This window comes from Nerophis lumbriciformis, linkage group LG25 (assembly GCF_033978685.3).
Source record: "Nerophis lumbriciformis linkage group LG25, RoL_Nlum_v2.1, whole genome shotgun sequence".
Classification (NCBI taxonomy): domain Eukaryota; kingdom Metazoa; phylum Chordata; class Actinopteri; order Syngnathiformes; family Syngnathidae; genus Nerophis; species Nerophis lumbriciformis.
In genome coordinates, this window is record NC_084572.2 from 26,435,193 (window position 1) to 26,459,271 (window position 24,079).

At 40.3% G+C, this 24,079-nt stretch overlaps 1 protein-coding gene across 4 annotated transcripts; it reads right to left on the reverse strand.

The window, feature by feature from the left end:
- Positions 1–828: 828 nt before the first annotated feature.
- On the reverse strand, positions 829–22,695 carry tmem192 (transmembrane protein 192). 4 transcript variants are annotated; one of them, XM_061984545.1, is made up of 6 exons: positions 22,591–22,695; positions 18,380–18,529; positions 18,031–18,292; positions 17,842–17,964; positions 3,628–3,733; positions 829–1,401 (listed from the first exon to the last, which is right to left on the reverse strand). In XM_061984545.1, exons 1-6 carry the CDS (start codon positions 22,666–22,668, stop codon positions 1,287–1,289), a joined length of 834 nt encoding a protein of 277 aa, XP_061840529.1. In that variant the 5' UTR covers positions 22,669–22,695; the 3' UTR covers positions 829–1,286. The 4 variants fall into 4 exon arrangements, with proteins under 4 accessions (XP_061840529.1, XP_061840528.1, XP_061840531.1 ...); XM_061984544.1 differs by having other exon boundaries at positions 18,380–18,532; positions 22,591–22,687; XM_061984547.1 differs by lacking the exon at positions 22,591–22,695 and adding an exon at positions 22,344–22,487.
- Between the last annotated feature and the right edge of the window lie 1,384 nt (positions 22,696–24,079).

Sequence of the window (24,079 nt, forward strand, 5' to 3'; positions counted from 1 at the left end):
TAAAACTTGTCGCTCATCCTCCGTATATTGAGGCTAAAAAAATATAAGGATGTTGAAGGAAATAACGAACGTTGTAATGCGTCTCTGGAGTAAATACGCCGCCGTATGCTTTAAATGAGCAAAACATGTAAATATTACATGCTATTATGAATGTGCCTGTTATTACCGTATTTTTCGGAGTATAAGTCGCTCCGGAGTATAAGTTGCACCGGCCGAAAATGCATAATAAAGAAGGAAAAAAACATATATAAGTCGCACTAGAGTATAAGTCGCATTTTTGGGGGAAATTTTTCGCAAGTTTCTCGCTTACTCCAAACTTTCTTTCTGCTGCTCGATTGCCGTTTTCTGCTGCATATTTCACTACTTCCAGCTTGTAACCTGCAGTATATGATTTCCTTTTCGGTGCCATTTTTGTTCAGCCCTTCTCAGTTTTTATAAGTTACCGCCAATGTTGAAATTATCAATTTTCATAGGTACGGAAGTAGTAGCAGGTAGCATCTTTTTTTTCACAATGCACTTCTGCCATGACCCGCCCCCGCCAAAATGTTTTATTGGTTGACGTGTGTGTGACGATTGCTGATATACGCCTAGTCTCTTACATGAATGAGATAAATAATATTATTGATATTTTGCGGTAATGTGTTAATAATTTCACACATAAGTCGCTCCAGAGTATAAGTCACAAACTATGAAAAAAAAACTGCGACTTATAATCCGAAAAATACGGTACACAAAAACCAGTACCGACAGGTATGAAAAGTTTTGCATAATAGGTCCCCTTTAAACTTCCTTAAGTCAGGTTCTGTTGCTGTGTGAAAAGACGAGATAGAGAGAGAGAGCCCAGATTTATTCGCGCCAAATGATAGCATACAAAACACACATTCATATAAATAAAATGATATAAAGTGTTATCACGGCATTATTTATATGTACTCTTTTATTGACCCCTGATAAATCACAGCTGTTTCTTCTCAGTGCAAATGTCTTATAATAAACGGGTTTGTTTCTCCCAGTAGCAAGCAGCAGCATCTGTGGGACCCTCAGTGATAAAACTAACTCCCCAAACCCTCGCCTCACCTCACCTCTGATCTGTGACCCGCGACTCCTCCTCCTCCTCGCCTCTTTAATAACTATCCGCCACTTTCAGTGCAGCTCCTCCCCCTCCCAGCCTTAAGTGTCCATCTCAGGTGAGGGCACATGGCAGGGGGAGGCTCAGGCGGACTTCATTTCCAGTCAGTCTCTCGTTCAAACCAGTGTCCCTGAAGTGGTCTTTAAAAAGTGGTGGCTCAGTGCTGAGCGGTGAGGTTGAGAAGCCTCCTGCTTAGCAAACTGTTGTGCTGCTTCAGATATTCTATCAGGTCAGCTTGCTTCTCCACCACCTCCTCCAGGCTGGAGCGATCTCTGCAACACATTCGGTACACAACACACACACACACACACACACACACGCACACGCACACGCACACGCACACGCACACGCACACGCACACACACACACACACACACACTTTTAAGTCTGCTCTTGGCCATTTTTGCAGTCTTACACGGTGAAAGCTGTGACGCATTTTGATGCGCTTAGGATTTATCTCTGTTTGAACAGGAACCCACACTAAGTTTACACACATAAACTGGTTTTGATCAGAGGAAGCAAACCGTAAGTGTGAAAGCGGCCTCCCAAAAAACGTCAAATGTCAGCATTAGCAAAGTTAAAGGGGAACTGCACTTATTTTGCAATTTTGCTTATCATTCACAATCCTTATGTAAGACAAGAACACATGTTTTTTCTTTTTTTCATGCATTGTAATTCGTAAAATATGGCATATAAGAGGTGGCTACCAAAGCAGTTAGCGGGGGTACACTATTCCACCCATAAAGCCCTCTACACATCCAAACACGCCAACAATACTCTATTTATATCTTGTGACCTGAATAAGAACCAAGGATTATTATAAGCGCTAACGCAGACAAACTACTATTAGCCGTGCCGTGATCGCAGAGAGCGAACCAGCTTATGCTGCTATATTGACATATTGAGCCAGTGAGTTGCTGCATCGCCTCTGAGTTGGTGAAAGTTAGTTCTAGATTATAAATCATGCCTCTCAATTAGATAGTAGAAGATTGTGGCCATACATCGAGAAGTTGGTCAACTTTGAAATTCAACTTAGACGAAATGGCGAGAAAGACACGAAAAAACAGGAAAATATCATTATGTCATTATCCCATTGAGAGCAGTGAGTAATTGTTTTATTATGTTCAAACAACTTTAACACTGTTACAAATATGCGCCACACTGTGAACCCACACCAAACAAGAATGACAAACATCCGCACCGTAACACAACATAAACACAACAGAACAAATAACCCAGAACCCCTTGCAGCATTAACTCTTCCGGGACACTACAATATAATCCCCCCCCCACCCACCCACCCACCTCAACCTCGCCCCCCCCCCCAACCCAACCTCCTCATGAGCATGTCCCAAATTCCAAGCTGCTGTTTTGAGGCATGTTAAAAAAAATGCACTTTGTGACTTCAATAATAAATATGGCAGTGCCATGTTGGCATTTTTTTCCATAACTTGAGTTGATTTATATTGGAAAACCTTGTTACATTGTTTAATGCATCTAGCGGGGCATCACAACAAAATTAGGCATAATAATGTGTTAATTCCACGACTGTATATATCGGTATCGGTTGATATCGGAATCGGTAATTAAGAGTTGGACAATATCGGAATATCGGATATCGGCAAATAAGCCATTATCGGACATCTCTAATCCAAACTGCTAGAAAATTTGGCTAACTGCAGCAAGCCACCAGCTCCTTATTTTAGAGCACTTATGTTCCAGTTTTGCACACATTTCCAATAATTTAATATACGTAATGGAAATTAATTCAACTGTTTGTTTATTACAAATGCACTGTTTTTAAAAGTTGCAAGTGATGAACGATTATTCAGTGAAACAAAAATCAATTTAAACTGGATCAATATACATAAATCAAAGATGCATCAATAATCGATTTTCAATTGAATTGTAGCTCCTGAATCGTAATCAAATCGTGAGGTGCCCAAAGATTCCCACCTCTAATTATGATTGTGTCTTGTTACTACATTACATATATACTTATATATAAATATATATACTTATATATATATATATATATATATAAAGCCTTGATGGAAGTTTTTGGGTGTTGCTTACTGCGCTGTATAGGAATAGAGCGACTCCCATGGACTCCATTGTTTGCTGATTTTTGCTAACATTTATTTACGAGTTAGAATACATGTGTGCTTGTCTCACAAAAGGATTGTGAATGATAGACAAACTTCCAAATAAGGTGCAGTTCCTCTTTAATAAACTTAGCTTTTCTTTAGTTGAAATGGCTACTGGCAAGACTATCGTACTGTGGAACTAAAATGGTGGGAGATAGCAGTGATGGCAATTAAAGCTAAGTAAAAAGTCTCTTTGCGGTGTGCAGTCACATGCAGCCTTTAGCATTGTTAGCAGCCTTGTTAACTTCTGTGTAAACAAGCACAGCGGAGACACTTTTACAGCTGTAATAAGGCCCAATTGTGTGTGTGTGTGTGTGTGTGTGTGTGTGTGTGAGAGACATGTCTACCTACCTGAAGCCCGTCTCTGTCGGCAGGCTGGTGACTCTGAAGTTGTGCGAGTGTTCTTCCTGGCTTACATCAGGCGCCGCCCGGGCCGTGTTGAACCGCATAACTTTCCCTGGTCAAACAAAATCAAACAAACATTTTAATCAGCAATCAGAGTTTCCATTTTGGCCTAAACACACAGGTGGGAAATTGCCTACCAAGTGTGCGTGTGTGGCTTTTTTTTATAGTTCTCCAGCCCTCACCTTCTTCTAAAAACACACGGGCTGTTATAACCCACACTTAGTTGTTACGGGCTGCCATATCCTGCACTTAAAGCTCTAATACTCACGCCCTAAACATACACCTTTACTCAAGGGGGAGAGGGGTGGGCGTAGTGGCGAGGTGTAGAGTATAGTCGCAAAAATACTTAAGTCCACGTGTGTGCAGCTTAAGCGGTGGTATTATATCAAACTGCTTATATTTTTCCCCAACCCTTGTCTGCATTTTATGCTCAAACTACAAATGTAGTTCCTCCCTTAAACAATTGATAGCCCAACAAAAATGTACTCACAACACATTTTTGGGTCCTACTGTAACTCTAATTGGGGAACTCTGGTCTAGGTTACGTACATTATACTGTTAAAGTCTTTTGTTGGATCAAGGATCGAATCAACAGGAAGATTTAACAAGATTTTTTATTTTTTTTTAACTTGTCACTGGTAAATATTACAGCGTTGGTCTCATCGCCGCAAATGCCTCAATAAGTCAGTCCGTAGAGGCAGCCTGGCTTAGGTGGGAGCTAATACATTCCTGTCTTTGACACCATAAATCTTGTATTTTGTTTATTGTCTATCGGACATAGGTAAACTTTGTTATTAAGGACTAAACAAAACCGAAAGCCTCATTAAAGTAGCAAGAGAAGGATAAAGCACAGGCTTAAAACATCAGAATGGCCTCTCTTAAATTAAAACAATGATGTTTGTTTGTACTTTTAGGAATTTATCTGGTGAATTTAGGTGAAATTAATTGTAGAGAAAAATGGTATGTATTCTGAAATAATCTAACTAGACACTACACTAATACAGAGGTCCTCAACAGGGGGTCTGCGACCCCCAGGGGGTTTGCATAGGCACTGCAGGGAAGTCGCGAAATATTTTGTTAATTAGACCCTTCTTTTTTAGAAATATATATATTTTTTATATTCCTGTTTCGATTTTACCAACAAATGTTATGTCTTTAAAAACACATTAACATTAATCTAATACATTGTAGTGTAGTTTATAAATGACTGTGGAATGGCTGCCCAACTCACTGCAAAACATGAATTATATTTTTCTATAAATGTTAGCATTCAAGATAGCCAGTGATAAGTGCTCTAATTGCCAGCTAACAATTAGAATGCTAGTTTTCAGCTAGCAATTAGCGTGTCAGTTGCCAGCTAGTGATTTGTGAGCTAATGGCCAGCTAACAATTAGCGTGCCAGTTGATACCTAGCGATGAGCGTGCCAGTTGTCAGTTAATAAATCATTATATTATTTTATTCATGTTAGCATTTAAGATAACCAGCGGTTAGTGCTCAAATTGCCAGCTAACAATTAAGATGCTAGTTTTCAGCTAGCAATTAGTGCAGCGGTTGTTAGCTAGCGATTAGCATGTCAGTTGCCAGGTGGCGATTGGTGCGCTAGTTGACAGCAGGCAATTAGCATGCCAGTTGACAACTACCGATTAACGCGCCAGTTGCCAGTTAATTAATAATTATATTATTGCATTCATGTCAGCCTTTAAGATAGCCAGCAATTAGGGCTGTAATTGCCAGTTAACAATTAGGATGTTAGTTGTCAGTGAGCAATTAGCGTGCCAGTTGTTAGCTAATGATTAGTGTGCTAGTTGCCAGCTAGCAATTAGCTAGTTGACAGTTAAGGAATAATTATATTACTGTATTCATGTTAGCATTTAAGATAGCCAGAGGTTAGTACTATAATTGCCAGTTAACAATTAGCGTCTTCTAAAACAAACCGAAAAACAGTCCAGATGCGATCAATTGAATGCCTTGAGAAGTATTATAGACCACCTAAAAAAAGGACAATACTAAAGCCGTTTAGTTCAGTTCACCACAGTACAGTTCTGTTAACTAAGCCCTGACCTGGCAGTATGGTGAAAGCTGCATCAGCTAAGTAAATATTGCGAGACACAAAGGACCCAGGACAGTGCTGCTTACCGACATTATCCTTAAACAAGTCGTAAATTCCTCTCACTCTCTTGTAGTTCGAGGTATATCTTAAATTGCGCTTTTGGTAATGTTATTTTACACTTCTTACTATAACACAGATGTGACAATGCTCTTTTGACCATAAACTGGTCGAAGCCCCCTCGCGTTACAACCATACTGTACTGCCACTACTTGCAGAATGGATATCTAATGAACCTTTGGCGAACAAATCCTGTCGAAAGAAAAACAATCTAATCAATGTATCTACTTTGCCTGACCTCATATGTCTAAATGATACATATGAGCATGTGAGAATGACTGGGTGCTGGCCATCAGGGGTAGTAGCAGGCCTGGCATTGATAAGACTCCAGTGTCATTAGTCAGAGGAAATTGTCAGAGAGGTTCTAAGGAGGGCAAATCTTTGCTCGGCTTCATTGCAGCTCCTCCACACTCGCACACAATCCAAAGAAATTCTACGCATTCCCGCATAATGAAGTGTGTGTAAATACATGTGGTATGTGAGAGGCGTTTAAAGGGGAACATTATCACCAGACCTATGTAAGCGTCAATATATACCTTGATGTTGCAGAAAAAAGACCATATATTTTTTTAACCGATTTCCGAACTCTAAATGGGTGAATTTTGGCGAATTAAACGCCTTTCTATTATTCGCTCTCGGAGCGATGACGTCACAACGTGACGTCCCATCGGGAAGCAATCCGCCATTTTCTCAAACACATTACAAACACCGAGTCAAATCAGCTCTGTTATTTTCCGTTTTTTCGACTGTTTTCCGTACCTTGGAGACATCATGCCTCGTCGGTGTGTTGTCGGAGGGTGTAACAACACGAACAGGGACGGATTCAAGTTGCACCAGTGGCCCAAAGATGCGAAAGTGGCAAGAAATTGGACGTTTGTTTCGCACACTTTACCGACGAAAGCTATGCTACGACAGAGATGGCAAGAATGTGTGGATATCCTGCGACACTCAAAGCAGATGCATTTCCAACGATAAAGTCAAAGAAATCTGCCAGCGGATGAGGGTATGTCTACAGAATATATCAATTGATGAAAACTGGGCTGTCTGCACTCTCAAAGTGCATGTTGTTGCCAAATGTATTTCATATGCTGTAAACCTAGTTCATAGTTGTTAGTTTCCTTTAATGCCAAACAAACACATACCAATCGTTGGTTAGAAGGCGATCGCCGAATTCGTCCTCGCTTTCTCCCGTGTCGCTGGCTGTCGTGTCGTTTTCGTCGGTTTCGCTTGCATACGGTTCAAACCGATATGGCTCAATAGCTTCAGTTTCTTCTTCAATATCGTTTTCGCTACCTGCCTCCACACTACAACCAATCGTTTCAATACATGCGTAATCTGTTGAATCGCTTAAGCCGCTGAAATCCGAATCTGAATCCGAGCTAATGTCGCTATACCTAGCTGTTCTATCCGCCATGTTTGTTTGTATCGACATCACTATGTGACGTCACAGGAAAATGGACGGGTGTATATAACGATGGTTAAAATCAGGCACTTTGAAGCTTTTTTTAGGGATATTGCGTGATGGGTAAAATTTTTTAAAAAACTTCGAAAAATAAAATAAGCCACTGGGAACTGATTTTTAATGGTTTTAACCCTTCTGAAATTGTGATAATGTTCCCCTTTAACGGAAGGCAACAAAAAAGATTTATGATGCTGCATTTACTCGACTAGTCCTTGCAGGAATTACACATCTCTATCAATCAATCAATGTTTATTTATATAGCCCTAAATCACAAGTGTCTCAAAGGGCTGCACAAGCCACTGACATCCTCAGTTCAGATCCCACATCAGGGCAAGGAAAAACTCAACCTGTGTGCATTGTTAACATACATGTATTTACTAGTAACGCTTACCAATTGCTATAAGACATGTACATTACCAGCATATTGATATTAAATGATAAATGATAAATGGGTTATACTTGTATAGCGCTTTTCTACCTTCAAGGTACTCAAAGCGCTTTGACAGTATTTCCACATTCACCCATTCACACACACATTCACACACTGATGGCGGGAGCTGCCATGCAAGGCGCTAACCAGCAGCCATCAGGAGCAAGGGGTGAAGTGTCTTGCCCAAGAACACAACGAACGTGACTAGGATGGTAGAAGGTGGGGATTGAACCCCAGTAACCGGGGCCACTCTACCAACTACGCCACTTAGAACAAGTAATGTATACCACTGCTACAAGACGGGTGCATTAACAGCATACTAGTATTACCACGGATCATTTCTAGAGAGGTACCAGTTTGGATGACGTGCTAGCTGTGTGACCAGGGGGGGACCACTCTTCCATTTACAGCAGTGGGCTGACCGGGCTGAGCCCGGAAGAAGAGCTCCCTACGACTATCTGTTGGCTTCCCGATGGACTGCACTCCCTCATTATCTATTCATTTATATCAATTCAATAATTATACCCACTCGACATACATTGCAGACCATCAACTTAGAAGGCGGGTATCTACATCTGCGGTCCCTTCTCAAGGTTTCTTCTCTTTCCCCAGCTGGGGTCTTCTGAGTTTTTTCTTGCCCGGATGGGGGTTTAGAACTGGAAATGTCGTTGTGAGTTTGTAAAGCTCTTTAAATCACTCGTGATTAAGGGTTATATAAACACATTTTGATTGATTAAGTAGTAATGCTTGCCAATTAATATAAGACAGGTGCATTACCAGCATAATGGTATTAACTAGCAATGCTTACCAATTGCTATGAAACAGGTGCATTACCAGAATTATGGTATTTACTAGTAATGCATACCTACTGGATAGGTGGATGGATGGATCGAGAGACGGAGGGATGCATGTATGAATGAATGTATGTGTGTATGGATACATGCATGAATAGATGTAAAGATATATGGATGAATGGAGGGATGGATATATGGATGTATGCATGGAGGGACAGATTTATAGACTGATAGATGGGGGGATGAAGGATGGATGGAGAGATGAAGGGATGGATGGAAGCTCGGAAAGAGCAGTTGAAAAGAGGTGCCACATTTCACACTTCTTTGTCAGAGGTTCTCACACGAGTGCACAGACAGTGCTCAGACTAGGCTGTGAACGAGATCTGAGGAACGCCAATGAGCCATCGATGAGTGCACATTTCCAGGTGATAACAGCTTGGCTGCAAAAAAAAAGTGTCAAATCCTAATAGCGCCTCATGCGGGTAGGGGGTCACACAGCGATCAGCCCAAGTCGGTCTGTGGTGCAGGACGCCGCCGCATTAAAAGTTTTCGATAGCGTTCAACGAGAAACAGTGTTGAAGTTCTCTGACCAAATGACCAGTACTATATAGCTGGTAATAGGACGTAAGTCAACATTATGGATATCGGTCCGAAAGACTTGCTCAAAAGATGACAATGACCCAAAAAGAACCAAGACCTAAATCTAGTAGGAGCAGACATGAGGACAGATATGTGTTTACTGCTTTTGATAATCGCAATATGCTTAATTTACAACTTCTAAGATTATCAGCGCATTTCCCTTCCACCATTACGCCTTCCGCCCGAATGCAGCTGAGATAGGCTCCACCCGCCACCCCAAAAGGGACAAGCGGTAGGATATGGATGGATGGAGGGCATTACTACGGTAATATCCTTCTGTGTCAACATTACAAAAAACAGCCCCGAAAAAATGCAAAACTACATAAAGTTGGGAGTTAATCTATTTGATGCTGACTGAGCTGAAGTCTGGTGAGGTTTTCCGTGACAATCAGTTCAACATTTGGCTTTTGTGTGACTTTAGACTTTTATTTTCCCCCGAGACTTGTGATACAAATTCTAATTCATCGGTGTCCAAAGTGCGGCCCGGTTGCCAGATTTTCTATTACCATTCTAAAAGTTATGTATTCATATTTTGTGCAATATTCCATAAGTAGATAAACTTACGTTAGCTTTTGGTCCAATTTCCCATGTGTAAATACATCTGTTATTGCTAACTGCCTGTGTAATAAGACTATGTGCAATAATAACCGGCACTTTAACTTACTAGGCCAAAGGAGATACGTATTTTCTTCCTCCAGCACAATTATTATATGCAACAATTTAGCACTTCTCCATTAACTACTATGGTCACTTTGTTCCTGATCTGCCCTGATCTTAGGTCATCAACCTGCCAAGGACTGCAGATGGAAGTTTGCTTTTGGCTACGATTTGGCACCTTTACATTTTATATGATTATTAATGTGCATTGTCCCATGTAACCCTACATCCATCCATTTTCTACCGCTTATTCCCTTTGGGGTCGCGGGGGGCGCTGGAGCCTAGCTCAGCTACAATCGGGCGGAAGGCGGTGTACACCCTGGACAAGTCGCCACCTCATCGCAGGGCCAACACAGATAGACAGACAACATTCACACTCTAGGGCCAATTTAGTGTTGCTAATCAACCTATCCCCAGGTGCATGTCTTTGGAGGTGGGAGGAAGCCGGAGTACCCGGAGGGAACCCACGCAGTCACGGGGAGAACATGCAAACTCCACACAGAAAGATCCCGAGCCTGGGATTGAACCCAAGACTACTCAGGACCTTCATATTGTGAGGCAGATGCACTAACCCCTCTTCCACCGTGCTGCCCCATGTAACAAACATAGTAAATGGCGACATTCTATCAGCAGTTTTATAATACATCTATGAACAAGCTTATTGGTATGTCTGGTGGGACTGGAGAAAGTTAAGTAGGAAAAAACGCGGTCGGTTATACATTTTTTAATGCCCGGTAGCAAATGCGTTACGGACCCGTTGTTGGGGACCCCAATCTACTTAACAGCCATAAATTTCATTTATTTTCACGTAAAAAAACAACCTTTTTTTTTTTTTGTAGTAGTAGCAACTTCCTCCCGGTCAACTTCCTTTGTTTTTATTTTATCAAAGTGTGCGTGCAAGTGACGTTGAGGCCACATTGGGGCCTGTGCGCGTTTACACTAGAGTCTGATAAAAATCACATTTTACTTGCAGTATAAACAGTCAGCTGGAAAAAAACTGATAACAAAAAAATCTGATTACAAAAAAATCCGATTTGGGCCACTTTGGCCTGCAGTGTAAACGTAGAATACGTTTTTGGCATTGTCACTCAAAGCTAAGCATCTTCATCTGTCAATGCATGAATTTATTGGCATGTAGAAGAGTGTGCGTGGGTGTTGCATGCTGTGTGTGTGTGTGTGTGTGTGTGTGTGTGTGTGTGTGTGTGTGTGTGTGTGTGTGTGTGTGTGTTGCATGCGCTACCTGTGCCCTGCAGTGCTTACAGGAGGTCGTGGCCATGCAATGCAGTAAGAGATGTATGAGAAACGAGGCCTTTGAAGGCCAAGGCACAGCTTTGATGTGCATGGAGCTCTGGAGAGCAGAGTGCATGAGTGCATTCATGTTCAAATGAGAGGCAGAAACATACAGCAGACCTCAAAGACACACACACACACACGCACACGCACACACACGCACACACACACACTTACAATCAAGCACGCACTTCAAAGGGAAGTAAAACCAGGCCTTCCTGTATTGACTTGATGGCTGCAGGCATTCCGAGCGCTCTTCGGCTCCTTGGAGAAGCCTGAGGGTTCCCCACCTTCCAAGCATCTACATCACCTTGACCGTGCATGTGTGTGCGCATGTGTGCATGTGGCAGCTGATTCGTGCTTTAAGAGGGTTTGTACTGCGAGGCGTCGCTGGGTTTGCGTCGTGGCTCACTGCACTGATCTGAGCTGGAATGTGGCCGACCAGCACAGATTGACCCCCTCACTGTAAACACAAGGACAATGTGTGTGTGTGTGTGTGTGTGTGTGTGTGTGTGTGTGTGTGTGTGTGTGTGTGTGTGTGTGTGTGTGTGTGTGTGTGTGTGTGTGTGTGCGCGCGTGTGCGGGTGGAGTAGCTGAGGGCTACCCTTTGGCTAGGCTAAACCCTAATGCCGCCACCCACCCGTCCCCCCTTATCTCCACCTGTTTGTCTCTTGGGTATCTTGGCCACCAATCTGTGCCCCTCGGCGGCCAAACACACCTTTTAATATGGATTTCCTTTCAACAGAGAGTTCTTCACTATCAATATCCTCAGATAGAACCTCTCTTTAACAGCACTTTTCCTTCACTCACACGCACACACATTCAGATGAAAGTCTTTATCTAACATCTAGTATGTTACACTGTTGTCTCCTGCAAATATATGGCTTATAAAACCAAAAATAGGGAGACTTTTTCCATGTTTGCATCGCAATTATTTCTAGTTTAGTCACATGAAGAGCAACAACTAAAACAATTTATGAAAGTGAAATAATATAAGATTAGTAATGTTCGTATAGGACCTTCTTACAGCAATATGTACCTTAAACTGACTAAAATGTTTTTATCTCTGTGCATTCATTTTAAGACATCTCCCTCAACAGCTTTTCAATGCTATGTTCAATTTATCATTGCATAAATCTTATAATATTTTGCAAATTATGTTGGGGTTTTTTAACGTGTATTTGGGGGATATTTTATGTTTTATTCATCTAAAAATACTCCACCATGGTTGTTTTCAGCTTATATATTGTATTTATTTTATTATTTTAATAAGGTTTTACTTCTAGTAAGGTAGAATATGGGCCAATTTTTGTTTTTATCAGAAAGAAAGTATTTTGGGGCTTTTTAATGCCCTGTTTTTTTAATTCTTTAAGGCAACTTAACATATTCTCCAACAGCAGTTTTTAGCTTACCGTATTTTCCGCACTATAAGGCACACCTAAAAACCACAAATTTTCTCAAAAGCTGACAGTGCGCCTTATAACCCGGTGCGCTTTATATATGGATTAATATTAAGATTCATTTTCATAAAGTTTCGGTCTCGCAACTACGGTAAACAGCCGCCATCTTTTTTCCCCGTAGAAGAGGAAGTGCTTCTTCTTCTACGCAAGCAACCGCCAAGGTAAGCACCCGCCCCCATAGAACAGGAAGCGCTTCTTCTTCTACTGTAAGCAACCACCCGCCCGCGTAGAAGCAGAAGAAGCGCGCGGATATTACCGTACGTTTCATTTCCTTTGTGTGTTTACATCTGTAAAGACCACAAAATGGCTCCTACTAAGCGACAGGGATCCGGTTCATGAAAAGACGCAATCTCTCCATCCGCACAGGGACTACTATTTCACAGCAACTGCCTAAAGACTTTCAAGAAAAGCTGGCTACTTTCCGTGCATATTGTAAAAACAAGATAGCTGAAAAAAAGATCCGGCCAGAGAACATTATCAACATGGACGAGGTTCCACTGACTTTTGATATTCCTGTGAACCGCACTGTGGATACAACGGGAGCACGTACGGTGAATATTCGCACCACAGGGAATGAGAAGTCATCCTTCACTGTGGTTCTAGCTTGCCATGCTAATGGCCAGAAACTTCCACCCATGGTGATATTCAAAAGGAAGACCTTGCCAAAAGAGACCTTTCCAGCCGGCGTCATCATAAAAGCTAACTCGAAGGGATGGATGAAGAAAAGATGAGCGAGTGGTTAAGGTAAGTTTACGCGAAGAGGCCGGGTGGCTTTTTTCACGCAGCTCCGTCCATGTTGATATACGACTCCGTGCGCGCCCACATCACGCTGGTTTTTAATATATTATTAAAGTTTGACTGACCTATCTGACTGTTTTTTTGACATTCCTTTAGCGCAGTTAGATGCGGCTTATAACACGGGGCGTCTTATAGGTGGACAAAGTTTTGAAATATGCCGTTCATTGAAGGCGCGGCTTATAACCCAGGGCGCCTTATGGTGCGGAAAATACGGTATATGTTGTATTTATTTTATTAGTTTTTTATTATCTCAATGAGCCAGTTTTTGTTAACTCCAATATTTTTGAGTATTCATTAATATTTTTATCAGAAAAGGATGGTTTACTTATTTTTACATTTTATATTTGCTTGTTTTTTTGCTTTTTAATTCTTTATTTAATATATATATATATATTTGAATTTTTTTTTTCATCAAAAGAAAAACTCACTTTTTTCTTATTTTTTCAAATAAACTGTCTCAATCGCATCTAGGTTATAAGTTTTCTTTTTTAGTTGGTTTTTTTCATTCTTAATTATTCCTGTTTTCACTGATAGTAAGTATGAAAATGAAATAATGCAGTATAAAAAAGGTACGTCCGCAAATTTTGTATGTGTTTAAAAATATTTTTTATCAAAAAGAAAACCTATATTACACATTATTTGGGAACTTTTTGATGTGTTTTTATTCATTTTTTGTGTTATTAAGAGTGACTATAAGATAAGGCAGTGAATGAAAAATTTAAAAACATGTACAGTATCTCAAAATGTTGTGAGACTTTATATTTTTATTACCATTTTTAGTCAAATACATTTTCAAATCACATATTTTAAAGTCTTATGAGTTATATTTTATTTGAATTGTACTAGATTAGGCACCAGTCATCGACTAACTACTTGACAGTGTGTTTTTGTATGTAAACATTGACATTTTAACAAAAATATATAAATATGACCAAATGTGAGATTTTAAGAACCACAAAAGAGGTAAGGCGTGGCTGTTATGTTGTCAATAGAAGGAACGTGAACGATGAAACATGAAACATGGTTTTAATGCGTTCCCTGTAGGCTTCCGGGACGTGGCGAAGAAGACAATGGCGGGAAAGATGGGCTCCGGGCACCATCTTAACCTAGTTTGGAATGGGGTTGTGTTGTGAACCCAAAGTGAAAAATCAGCAGATAAGCTGAGGGAGCGGGTGGGTAAGATGACGGAAGACGGGCGCTGAATGGTTGATTGTCATGCTGTCGAGTTTGAAAAGGGCAGGGCGGCCATTGTGATGCGAATGCTCCCTCATAGTGTTGGGGGTTGTGTGTGCGTGTGTGTTTGTTTGTGTGCAATGCTATCTAAAGGGCGTGTCTCTCAATACGTGCCAATACTACTACTAAAACTACCACCACTCATCTTACATTTGTGAAATTGCACGCATTTGAATAAACACTATGCTAGTAATGATGACGATAAAGACACACTGTCGTACTCTGACATATGAGCTGTTTTTTAAGCATGGAAAAAAGTGAATGATGTAACACAGATTCATCATAACATCATGCCAAGCAAACAAAGAAACATATACCGTATTTTTTGGATAATAAGTCGCAGTTTTTTTCATAGTTTGGCCGGGGGTGTGACTTATACTCTGGAGCGACTTATGTGTGAAATTATTAACACATTACCGTAAAATATCAAATAACATTATTTATCTCATTCACGTAAGAGACTAGGCGTATATCAGCACGTTCTCAGTTGGTTATTTATGCGTCATATAACGTACACTTATTCAGCCTGTTGTTAACTATTCTTTATTTATTTTAAATTGCCTTTCAAATGTCTATTCTTGGTGTTGGATTTTATCAAATACATTTCCCCCCAAAATGCGACCTATATATGTTTTTTCCTTCTTTATTATGCATTTTCGGCCGGTGCGATTTATACTCCGGAGCGATTTATAATCCGAAAAATACGGTACTGTAGTCATTCATATAAAGCATATGAGACAGTTAGTTCCTATTGGTTCAATGTTGTGAGAATACAACAACCAGGATGATGAGAATATTTACAAGCATATGATCAAAAAGCTACAGTGAAACGCCTTTGGAGGTTGAACAAATTCAGGAATAGACTCAATTGAGGGGAGGTCATGCTTATAAGGTGCACGTAAATTCAGACTTTGAACAGCAGTCAGGGAATTACACCTTTTCATATTTTACCATAGCTTTTTCTGACAATACGAAAACATTTTCCTTATCTAATCTAGTAACATGCCTAGGAGTTCACTTATTTTTACACGACGTACTACAATGTTAAATGTTACACATTTTACAGTAGCTATATTTTGACCAGAACAGATCATTTATTTGCCCAATATTTCGGTTTTTAATGGAGAATTGTTTTGAAATAAAGGCAAATCATATGTGGGCTGTGGTTGCGCGATTTTGATATAAATGATATAAATTTGTCTGACAATGAAGCTTTTATTACTATCGTTACATTGTGATAATACATGGTCAGTGTTTCCCTCAGATTGAAATCTACTTGGGGTGGTGCGGGCGTGGCTAGGGGCGTGGTCAATGTGACATATAATTTGCAAAATTGTTGATGATGAATATATATATATATTTTAATGCTAAAAATAATGTAAACAATGCAGCAGGTAAGAGAAGCCGGCAAGTCAGATCCATAACTTCAGGACAAAATTTGGCTCTAAGGGCTGGGTGGGTCTGGCTGGCGAGCAAAGCGGAGGTGTGCGTCTTGCTAACGGTTGATCAAAGTTTTTCAGTCGCATCACTAGTCAATAGTGCTTAAATAATATAGGCTAAATATCTATTCATACAAGATATTACTTTTGTTTCCATGTAAAAAAAAATCCTTATTTTTAAAGGTGTGTCGGCTTCAATTTCGCCGTGGCGCCGCGCCACAATCAGCTTCATGTAGGGTAAACCCTGATGGTGATAACACATTCCAGCTGTGTCCTGCAAATTTGACAGCAACAAGCAAACGAACGGGTCCTAAAACAGCATTGTTGCTAGCAGCTAATTGCATGGGGGCAAAAAAACAACTACCAGACCAGTTGCTGGCTCTCTGCTAGACTGGTGTCCATGTGGAGGGACCTGAGAAGATGTGGAGGAAGAAACACGCCTCACAAAGCCCTGGCTGAACAAGCACGTACCGGATACTTTCGGTCTCTTGATCATCCGCCCGGACTGGACATTGGCCGTGAGCTAGTGGGCAGCCTGGGACGGAGTCGGCTCTCTTGGTTGCTTTGTTGGTTCTGTTCGTGTCTCTGGCTGTGCTGCTCCCCCCAGCAGACGAAGGCGTGGACACCAACTTTGTGTTTTTATTTTGTTTTGTCTACGCATGGTGCAATCATATGTGCGCAACATGTATTATTCCTCATTTCTTTCGTTTTTTGTTGTGTTTTACTTTTGTAGCTGTATGTAGCAGCTCTATGCTCTTTTAATGTATTTTATGTCCGTTGTGTTCTTTAATGTTTCGCTCTTGTTTTTTTTACCAAGATGGCGCTGATAGTTGTTGCGTTTTTATTTGTTTTTTGCATTAAACAAAGAGAGCACAGTCTACCAAGTCAAATTTCTTGAGTGTCAAACATACCTGGCCATTAAAGCGGATTCTGAAGTATCATCACTGGAGGATGAAGAATAACTAAAAATGCTACACTATGCACAGTTGGAGGACATGTTCACTGCAAACTAAAACACTTGAATGTAAACAAAGGTTGGCGGCTCATTACCAATATCCACAATAACAATACCAAATACAGTGTCAGTATATAGTCGATGCTAGAGTGGTTAGATCGATATTTTTTATTACAATAAAAGCGTTTTTGTTATTGTTAAGTAAGTCCCCAAAGCAGACTTTACGGCCGAAAACCAAATGATTTAAATCAGAGCCAAAAGTAGAACATTTAAATTTTTTTGTTGATATTTTGACACTTTCATCCTGTGTTTTTGTCTGATTAAAAAAAAGATAATCATTCAAAGATCTTGAAAATTTGAGGTATCAGCATTGGTATGACCAGTACTGCCCCTGCAACTACTTGGTATTGGATCCATACCCAAATTTGTAGTATCACCCAAAAAGTATCCAAATAATAGAAGAATAAGAGCTTATTACATTTTAACAGAAGTGTAGATAGAAATATGTTCCAACAGAAAGTAACCAGATATTAACAGTAAATTAGCAAGTACATTAATAATAGTTTAAACAAATTAATAAGACTGGAAATGTCGCAATATGTTTACGCATGCGTCAGAAGCCAAAATAGGAGCATGTGTAACTCATTTTGAAATAGTTCCATTAACATTTACATGCCAAATAGAATATTGTCATATATATTGTTATCGTAGGAGGCTGCAATATATACTGCGATATAGATTTAAGACCATCATCCCTTGTAAAGGTTTAATTTTATGTGTTAAAAAACCTTGCAAAATACATTTTAGTTGGTCAGCAATTAAAATATATGTTTACCTGTGTAAGAGATCAGGCAAGGCAAGGCCACCAAGAGCTCCAAGACCAGAACGCTGATCAGCATGTAGATGTGCACAGGGTGTGGCAGTCTTGCAGCCATGATAACCAACAGCATCACATTGCCTGCACAGAAATCACTCATTACCGCCATCTAGTGGAGCGCCTGACACACTGCGAGAGACTAAATACCCGCAGAATGGACGGTGAGAGGCAGGTGCTTGAGTTCCTGCGTCCCCCTGTAGAACCTCAGGTAGCCTCTGCAGCGGGCCTGACCGTGATGGTGCTGCATGTACCAGGTGAACAAGAGCACCAGCAGCCAGAGGACCACCTTGCCAAAGACCACCACGCTGTCCCCCTGCACAGGGCCCAAAACGCTGGCGCAAACGTCCTCCCGTCCGAACTTCAGTACGCACAGCAGCGCCACGCACACCGAGAGCCCCACGTACACAACCTGTCAGACACAAACAGGGTTTGTTTGCATTTCAGAATAGAAAATAGTCTGGTCCACTGGCAATGTTTTAAGTAGGACGGGTCCTACATGGAGCAGTGACAGCAGGGCAGCATGGCAGGCGGTCGGCACGGTCCGAAACTCTCTCCTGATGGCGGATTGGAGGGCATCGGCCGAAATGAGAGGTCCGTCCAACAGGGACTCCTCCTCGCTCCGCGTCATGTCCACTGAGGAGGCTGCCTGCTTCAAACACAGCAGTTTAACAATGTTGGCCCAGTCTGTGGCACGGCTGATTAGAGGCTCTAAATTAACTATTGGTATGAATAATTGTTTTGACCCCAAAAAAATATTCTAAGCTTGTAGAAATATTCTTGAATAGGCTGCATTTTACCCGCCACACCCTAAGAATGACAAGCTTGCAGTGATGTAGAAAAGAACTGCACTGCATCAACTTGTTGCAAATATTTTGCCCCTCTTATGTAATCATGAACTAACCATGCTGGAATACTCTTAATTAACGTAGTATTAGTCAGAACTGAGCAATAGCAAGTCTTTGTGAAGGCAGAATCATGTATGATCTAGCTACCTAATTATGTGCAAATATAGACTAACACGTGACGTCTGATATCTAACGTCTTTATTCAACCTAAAAGTCATACTGACATAGATTAATTTCATTTATTTATCTCCATTTTTTTTTATCAATAGACAATTAAACTTTAGCAACTAAACACATATTTAGACACCTATGCTTGAGAAGGAACAGGATGAAGAAAATCTTATATTTTCTGCCCCCTTCAACATAATAAGTAGTCTTACTTAATGGATAGCCCAGATTCACAAGCATACAAACCAAACAAATACATCCAAATATAATGAAAACAAACAAAAAACACAACAACAAAAAAACAAGTGCAAAACTTCATGAAGTACAAACCGAACAAAAAAAGTAATATACACCTCACGGGATGATACAAAACAAATACAAAACCAGACAAAAAATAAGTAAAATAATAAATATAAAGCAAAATGTAGACACTTACGGCTGACCATATGATCTTATTGTTCTGTCTTTATTTTATTTTTTTCAATTGGAATATATTTCTACAATCTTTTATCTCACTGTAAAGAGAACTCCATAGTTTAAACCCCACCACATTTGTTTTAAAGTTGTCCTTGAATACTGATGTTTGAAATGACCTTTTCTTCTATGCTCTTCATTCTCAGAAGTGATGACAAACATTTTTTGTAAATTTGCTGGTAATGTTTGACTTTTTAGCCGTAAACATAACACATAATGTCTGTAACTTTACTAGCTCCTGTAGTTTCAATAAACCAGAATTAATAAATAATATGTTAGTGTGTTCTAGACCAGTGTTTTTCAACCTTTTTTGAGGCAAGGCACATTTTTTTCCATTAAAAAATACGGAGGCACACCACCAGCAGAAAACGTTAAAAAATGAAACTCCACCAGGTCGTCGTGCCTTATTTTGAGTTTGTTTGTGTTTTTCTGTGTATAGTGCTTTACTTCTTGTCTTCCGCTGTTATTTTGGTGGCCCTTCCCGTTTTGTTGGTGTTTTCCTGTAGCAGTTTCATGTCTTCCTTTGAGCGCTATTCCCCGCACATGCTTTGTGTTAGCAAGCAGGGCTATTTAAGTTGTTGCTATTCTTCTTTGTGTGGACATTGTTGATTGTCATGCCATGTACATACTTGCCAACCTTGAGACCTCCGATTTCGGGAGATTGGGGGGGGATGAACTGAAATTATTTTATCCAATCATTTTGGAACTTGCAAGCGTACTTCTTCTTCTTACTCGTCGTCACCATGTCTCTTCGTCGTTCTTCTGCTTCGTCTCTGTTATGTTTTTGGACATTACTACTTGCTGTAGTTTTGAAGCAATGAATGATGGGAATCCGGATGTTGTGTGTCAGTGTATTAACGTGCCGGCTGGAATAAACACACGCTGAGAAATAGCTCCGTGCCTGCCTACTTTATGGGTTATAGATAAACCTATGGATAACGGAGACATATATAATAGTATCCTTTTCAGGTGAGAGAGGACGCTAAAGGCAGTGCCTTTAAGGCACGCCCCAATATTGTTGTCCGGGTGGAAATCGGGAGAAATCCAGGAGAATGGTTGCTCCGGGAAATTTTCGGGAGGGGCACTGAAATTCGGAATTCTCCCGGGAAAATCGGGAGGGTTGGCAAGTATGGCCATGTACGGATGTACTTTGTGGATGCCGTAAGTTTTTGCTGTTGTCCAGCATTTTGTTTCTGTTTACTTTGTAGCCAGTTCAGTTTTACTTTCGCTTTGAATAGCCATTGCCTTTTCCTTTCGTCCATTTTTGGTTTAAGCATTACATACCTTTTTTACCTGCACCCTGTCTCCCGCTGTGGTCTGCATATTGGGATCACAACAAACCATCCTCGTCTCACCCGACACATTCCGACTTTTACAAAGCAATTAAATACCTGATGCCACCTACTGACATGGAGTATTACGTCGTTACCGTGCCGAGTTCTACACAGCACAGACACTAAGCAACGGCACATTATTTACAGATTATAATTATCAGGCATGTGATTTGACCACAATGAAAAAGACTGAAAAAATTTCCGGGGGTCTGGGGGACGAAGGCCTCCAGACAGGTCCAGGGCGGTGCCCTGGTGGGGGGGACAAGGGGGCCGACGCCCCCCGAAGCTCCTGGTTTTTCACCAATTTAACATGCCAAAGTTAACAAAGACAGCACCATTTGAAGAAAATATTTTAGTGTTTAAAGACATGAAAACATCATTAATAGAACATACCTTGCTTCAAGTTGTTTCATATGTTTTTGGCGTTTCGCATGTACTTCCAAAGCCTTGAAACCTCGTGATCCATAGTCAATATTATCATGACACCACGTGCACAAAACCTTTCCGGGACGATCGATTTTCCGAATAAAATCACCGAACAAAGTCGTAACTTCCTTCTTCCCAACAGTATCAGTGATTTCCCTTTCCATCCAGTCCCATCGAAACTTATTTTTGACATGTTTATCAATTTCTTTTACTCGTAAAGCGTCCTTTCTCTCGAGAACCGACATCGTTTACATATGGAAAATGGCGGTAATAACCATTATGAATGATGACGTTATTAACGTCATCATTCATAACAGATGTCCTGATTGGTCACAAGGAACATATCGACCAATCAACTACGGCGTAATATAAACTACGTCGCAAATCTTGATTTAGGGTTGGAAAAAAAAACGGAAAAACGGGAGATAATTTATTTTTTTCCCCCGAGATTAAAAAAGACAGAATTCCGACTTTAGATGGAAAAATCACATGCCTGAATTATTGATTTGCAAAAAAATATTTTTTGGACCAATTAGGTGAAGTTGCGTAATTTCGTAATGCGTAATGCCTGGTGGATAGAGTGTCCGCCCTGAGATCGGCAGGTTGTGAGTTCAAACCCCGGCCGAGTCATACCAAAGACTATAAAAATGGGACCCATTACCTCCCTGCTTGGCACTCAGCATCAAGGGTTGGAATTGGGGGTTAAATCACCAAAAATGATTCCCGGGCGTGGCCATCACTGCTGCCCACTGCTCCCCTCACCTCCCAGGGGGTGATCAAGGGTGATGGGTCAAATGAAGAGAATAATTTCGCCACACCTAGCGTGTGACAATTATTGGTACTTTAACTTGGTTGAAAAACACTGTTCTAGATAATCTGCGTTATGAATATTTCTTATAGCTCTTTCCTGTAGTTGATACAATGCCTTTATGTTACTCTTATATGTGTTCCCCCACACTTCCACACAGTAGCCGATATATGGAAATATAAGTGCACAATACAATACACGCATTGCCTTGTAATCTAACACATATTTTACCTTATTTAATACAACACATAGATAAGCGTCAACAAAATGGATCGAGTATATTTTTGATTTGTTTATGTTAAAAAACAAAACAAGCTAGCTTACTGGCAAACAGTCCTTAGCTACGAACAAAGCTAAACATTGACGTGGCGACTATATAATAGTAGTAAAATGACAGGTACATACAGCATTAAAAGCGCCCTTTGGTTCCATTTTTTTTCGAAAATACCCAATGTCTTCAAAGCACACAATATGCACTCAGCAGGTGAAAGGCTTGCAGTTAGCTACATGGCTCAGAGGATGGACAGAAGCCTGATGTGATCACGTGACCCCAAAGGCGGAAGAAACTACCCTCGGTAGCATTGAATGCTAACAAGCTAACGTGAACTATATCTCCGTCGAAGTCGGTCGCATGTGGCCCGTGGCTGCGTACCTTAATCACGGCGACTCCTTTGTTGCCCATACAAGTGAAAGTTGTGCTGAAAGCTGCTTTGTTTAAATACAACAACATTAAAAATAGGTCGTACCTGCCCCCCCCCCAAAAAAAACGACTGTCACGTGACACCGGCACGTCGTAGTGTGATGATCCACGACAGTACAGTCTGATTTACGGCTTGCACTGGTCGATTGTAAACAATCACACGTACGGTAATGTTATAGCGCTGTATTTGTAGATAATATGTGTATTTAATTCTAAAGACAAATAATAAAATATGTATTAATGCTTAGTACAAAAAAGTACAATACTTAACGTTTTAACCCAGGAAAATGCACAATTCACGACTTTTTACCTGAAATGTTTAAATAGTCGCAATTAGGGATGTCCGATAATGTTTTTTTTGCCGATATCCGATATTCCGATATTGCCCAACTCTTTAATTACCGATACCAATATCAACCGATACTGATATATACAGTCGTGGAATTAACACATATTATGCCTAATTTGGACAACCAGGTATGGTGAAGATAAGGTTTTTTGTTTTTTTTAATTAATAAGATAAATAAATTAAAAACATTTTCTTAATAAAAAAGAAAGTAAAACAATATAAAAACAGTTACATAGAAACTAGTAATTAATGAAAATGGGTAAAATTAACTGTTAAAGGTTAGTACTATTAGTGGACCAGCAGCACGCACAATCATGTGTGCTTACGGACTGTATTCCTTGCAGACTTATTGATATATATTGATATATAATGTAGGAACCAGAATATTAATAACAGAAAGAAACAACCCTTTTGTGTGAATGAGTGTAAATGGGGGAGGGAGGTTTTTTGGGTTGGTGCACTAATTGTAAGTGTATCTTGTGTTTTTTATGTTGATTTAATACAAATAAAAATAAAAAATAAAAAATAAAAAACGATACCGATAATAAAAAAACGATACCGATAATTTCCGATATTACATTTTAAAGCATTTATCGACATCTTTAGTCGCAATGTATTCATAATAATATTGTTTCATACAAGTATGACATATATATTTTTTGTTATATTTTATTATAACTGTGTTACGATCAGCATTGCTGGGAAAAATATGACCATTTGTCTAACCATTTATGGTGTTTTAAATTGACATTAATTAATGTTAAAGTTAAGGTACCAATGATTGTCACACACACGAGGTGTGGCGAAATTATTCCCTGCATTTGACCCATCACCCTTGATCACCCCCTGGGAGGTGAGAGGAGCAGTGAGCAGCAGCAGCGGCCGCGCCCGGGAATCATTTGTTGTGATTTAACCCCCAATTCCAACCCTTGATGCTGAGTGCCAAGCAGGGAGGTAATGGGTCCCATTTTTATAGTCTTTGTAGTCAATTGATATAGTTTTTGTATTTTGTACTTCACAGATGTGTAAGTTACCCATACCTTGGGCACTAATACACCCCCATACCATCACAGATGCTGGCTTTTCAACTTT